A 4,304-nucleotide genomic window follows, 5' to 3' on the forward strand; every position below is an offset into this window, starting at 1 on the left:
CGCTAGTAGCTATCGAGCATTAAAGTCGAAATGATAGGGATCCTGTTCCAAAAAGCTAAGTTTCATATTATTCTTACCATCTAAACATGATTAGTTAGGTAGGGTGTTTCTATAAAATCAACAAGTTCACTAACATTTGTAAATTTTGGCTTAACTATGAATCTATGTGGTATTAGAACTTCAACCTAAATTCAATTCTTTCAAGTTATATTGGATAGGAGGTGTTAGATTATCCATTATAGATTTAAAGGTGGTTATTATGGATTACTCTCCTTTTTGATCTAGATAAAAATGTTGATTTCAAAATTACTAACATCTATGACATCTATGAAATTTGATGTAATGACAAATACGTGTTAATATCATTAGTTGTTTTTGGGGAAACTTTAGTCTCGTCCGAGCTCAAAGAGACCACTTATAGGAGATCTCTTCTCACAAGAGCACTTCCTTGGAGGCCATCATTCCCCACACTTCACTTGTTCAAATCTATGAATCCAACAGTCCAACAAAGACACAAGATCTAAGAACTGAATGACCCAACAAAGATTTAAAGCTTGCTGACTACCTCACCAATAAAATATTTCTACCATACTAAATGTTCGAAATGTATCATAAATTATTTATATTATTAAAATAAAACTCTATTTTTATTATAAAATAATATTTTTTTATAAAAATGATTTATCATGATTTAAAACATGTTTATCCATGAAACACAAGTTGACTGGTCCATACACTAGTAAAATAAGGGTCACCGTTTGCTCTCAAATTGTAGCAAAAAGTTGAACTTGGGAGCTTGGCTGTTCGAAGAATAGGAACATGGTTAGGCAAAATGGAAATTATTATTCTATCGATGTTACGTTTGAGATTTAAAGCAATAGTTGCCTCCGGTGTTGCACGCACCAACTAGGTTCAGCTTATCTGTCTTGTATGTTGGAAATTCAAACTCGAATCTTATGGGTAACTTTTTGCTGGCTCACTGAAGTAAAATACTGTTTATCTTCGTAGGTCTCACTTTCCTATAAATTCGTCTCTACATTCACAGAAGAATGCATCCGAGGGTTTGCTTGAGGCTAGAAGTTATTAACTGCCATTATTTAAATATGTGGCATTTTTAATAACTTCTCTCAACTGAAACCGATGTTTAATTAGTTAGTTATTCTGCCACGAAGTAATCAAATTTGTCCGTGTTGTCTGTATTGAGATTGGAGATTTGCGAGGTGCCATTCAGTAGAATTTTAGTGAGAAGAGCGTGTCGGCTTGAAATTAGAAGCATGCATAATTGTGAAAGTCCAGGAAATAATCCTCGAGTGTGTATGCATAATGTGGAGAATAAGCTTCAGTGTAAGTTTGACGCAGATGATAAGTGTTTCGTACCCCAACCAGAGGCTGATCCTGATTACGGCGACCTGAATTGCTGGCCGGCACGCTTTGAGGTTGGTATTGAATTTCTTTGTATTCACCAAATTTTATAGATTATATATCAGAGTTGGATGGAAATGGCACTTATCAGGATGCATCGATAGTTGAAACTTACATAATCAAAATGTTTATTTTGCATTGATGAGGATTTCTGTTATTCATCTTTTCGATGAAAACAAATTCAGTTATGTAACATGGATAGACATTTCCGAATTGAATTGAATTTAGTTTAGTTGGATGACCATTTGTAAATTGAATTTACTTTAGTTGGATTGCCATTTCCGAATTGAATTTAGTTTAGTTGACATATTTTAGTTCATGCAGGTTATAGAAGAGCTGATGATGCTTGGCAGAATCTCGGGGCCAGTAGTAGTAATGGGACTGCTTCTCTACTTGAGAGGCATGATATCCATGCAATTCTTGGGCTACCTTGGAGAGCTGGAACTAGCCGGAGGCTCTCTTTCAATCGGCTTTGCAAACATAACCGGCTATTCAGTCATTTCCGGTCTGGCAATGGGAATGGAACCCGTGTGCAGTCAGGCTTTTGGAGCAAAACGGCGGATTCTTCTTGGCCACTCTCTTCAAAGAACAATTCTAATCCTTCTCTGCGCCTCTGTGCCCATCGGATTGCTGTGGTTAAACATTGGACCGATTCTGCTTTATTGTGGGCAAGACGAGAGCATAACCAGGATGGCAGGCAAGTACATTCTCTACTCTCTGCCTGATCTCATAGCGCAGTCATTTCTTCACCCTCTAAGGATTTTCCTTCGAACTCAGAGCTCCACCCTTCCGCTCACTGTCTCAGCAGGCTTGGCTCTTCTCCTTCACGTTCCCATCAATTTTCTTTTAGTTGTGTATTTCAGACTATCAATCCGGGGTGTCGCCCTGGCTGCCGTATGGACCAACTTCAACATTGTGATATGCTTGGCATCATACATATGGTTGTCGGGACTTTACAGAGATACTCTGCCGGGCTTGTCGAGAGAATGCCTAAAAGGGTGGACGTCATTTCTGAGTCTGGCAATCCCCAGCTGTGCATCAGTCTGCTTAGAGTGGTGGTGGTACGAATTAATGGTTCTTCTCTGTGGACTATTGCTGGACCCCAGAACAACCGTAGCTTCAATGGGAATTCTAATCCAGACAACGGCTCTGCTTTACATATTTCCATCGTCTCTGAGCATGGGAGTTTCTACGAGAGTGGGAAACGAGCTCGGTGCAAACAGGCCGGCCAAGGCGTGCAGAGCCATGAAAGTGGCAATTGGAAGCGCGGCTGTTTTGAGCTTCATAGCCATGAGTTTTACAGTAACAATACGTCACGTATGGGGTAGAATGTTCACCAAAGATGAGCAAATTCTCTCACTGGTTTCGTCGGCACTGCCTATAGTTGGCCTCTGCGAGCTGGCTAATTGGCCCCAAACCACCGGGTGCGGGGTCCTCCGAGGCAGTGCTCGCCCGACCATGGGTGCAAATATAAATCTGGGTTCTTTCTATTTGATCGGAACACCCGTTGCATTGGTTTTGAGTTTCATATACAAATTTGAATTTGTGGGTTTATGGCTTGGCATGCTGGCGGCACAAGTTTCGTGCCTTATCCTCATGATGTTTGTGATGCTACGGACCGACTGGAGCATGCAGGTTGAGAGAGCCAGGAAGCTCACCGCCGACATTTCACCAGAGAAGCCACAGATACATCATATGTGCAATGAAGCGAACGAACACTGTGTTTGCAAAAATTTATACATCCCATGTGAACAGACAGACGCACAGCCTCTACTAACTGTTGTTATCGCTTAATTTGTGTCTAATCCCCTTACTCTAACCAAGGCAATTGCTTCGAGATTTAGGACAGTGGGGAATCATTAACTACTTAACTGGAATTAAATGGAGCTGTATTGCCTCTAAAATAAATTCTTGGATTCATGTTCGCGCCTTGTTGGTCGTGATTAAATTGGATATACCTCTGTAATGACGTCAGTGAAAGCATGTTTTCCAATCTACGCAAGGTAGGCCTGGGCTTAGCCAGTATGTAGCCTGTTGTAGAGAATTTAATAGATATTGCAGGCCAGAGGTTTTACCTGGTCGAATTTTTATTAGTTGTCAATTTTATGCATGACAATATATTTAAGAAGCAGGATTCTCTGTCAACTTTAACTAATGCTGTTATTGCACATCTAGGATTTTATAGTGTTTTTTTTTCAAAATTTAATACTGAATCAAAGCAGATTATAAAGAATGAGAAATAATATATTGTCTGATTATGAGTACAAAGCAGCTATTAGATGGCTGAACATTCATTCATATATTGAACAATTTTACATTGACAGATATTGTTATCAAACTGAAATTCTAACACCTGTTCTTTAATTTGCTGAAGCTGATCCATGACTTTCTATTCTTCTTACACAAAATGTGAGAGGTGTCTCATAAAAGTTTTGTAGTTAAATATCTAATAATCATTTAACTTTCAGAATATATTTTATGAATAAGATTCTTATTATTTTTAAAAGTTAAAAAGATAATATACTGTCATTGAAAGGTGGGTGCTGAAAAGAGGTGATTGCAGAATTTTAGTGTGATCAAATCTAAAATAAAATGATGAAAATAGTGTAATTTGAATTAAGCTTGAATATTATTAAATATTTAATTAATTAATTTATTTTTGTGAAAAAATTATATTTTGTTAGATATTTTGTCATATAAAATAAGTTGTTTTTTATTTTAATCTTTATTTAAGAATGTATAAATTTGATAGTACATTGTTCTTCATATCTTATTATTTGGATATTAACTAATAAATTATTTATATTTATTAAATCTAATTTTCTACCTGTCAATTTTTTGATCTTTCATTTGTCTTTTTACATCTTAGAATCTTGAACCAC

General features: G+C 37.3%; 1 protein-coding gene across 1 annotated transcript; it reads left to right on the plus strand.

Annotated features, from left to right (window-relative positions):
• The first annotated feature begins 1,066 nt into the window (after positions 1-1,066).
• On the plus strand, positions 1,067-3,512 carry LOC131044053 (protein DETOXIFICATION 48). Its single transcript, XM_057977318.2, has 2 exons — positions 1,067-1,436; positions 1,747-3,512. Exons 1-2 carry the CDS (start codon positions 1,275-1,277, stop codon positions 3,214-3,216), a joined length of 1,632 nt encoding a protein of 543 aa, XP_057833301.2. The 5' UTR covers positions 1,067-1,274; the 3' UTR covers positions 3,217-3,512.
• Positions 3,513-4,304: the final 792 nt, after the last annotated feature.

The sequence above is a fragment of the Cryptomeria japonica genome, chromosome 3, assembly GCF_030272615.1.
Source record: "Cryptomeria japonica chromosome 3, Sugi_1.0, whole genome shotgun sequence".
Lineage (NCBI taxonomy): Eukaryota > Viridiplantae > Streptophyta > Pinopsida > Cupressales > Cupressaceae > Cryptomeria > Cryptomeria japonica.

Bases quoted from the DNA above. Each gene is read 5' to 3' on its own strand.
- LOC131044053 (XM_057977318.2), top strand. From the start codon at position 1,275: ATGCATAATTGTGAAAGTCCAGGAAATAATCCTCGAGTGTGTATGCAT. The intron at 1,437-1,746 runs GTTGGTATTGAA...TAGTTCATGCAG, and splicing joins GCTGGCCGGCACGCTTTGAG to GTTATAGAAGAGCTGATGAT.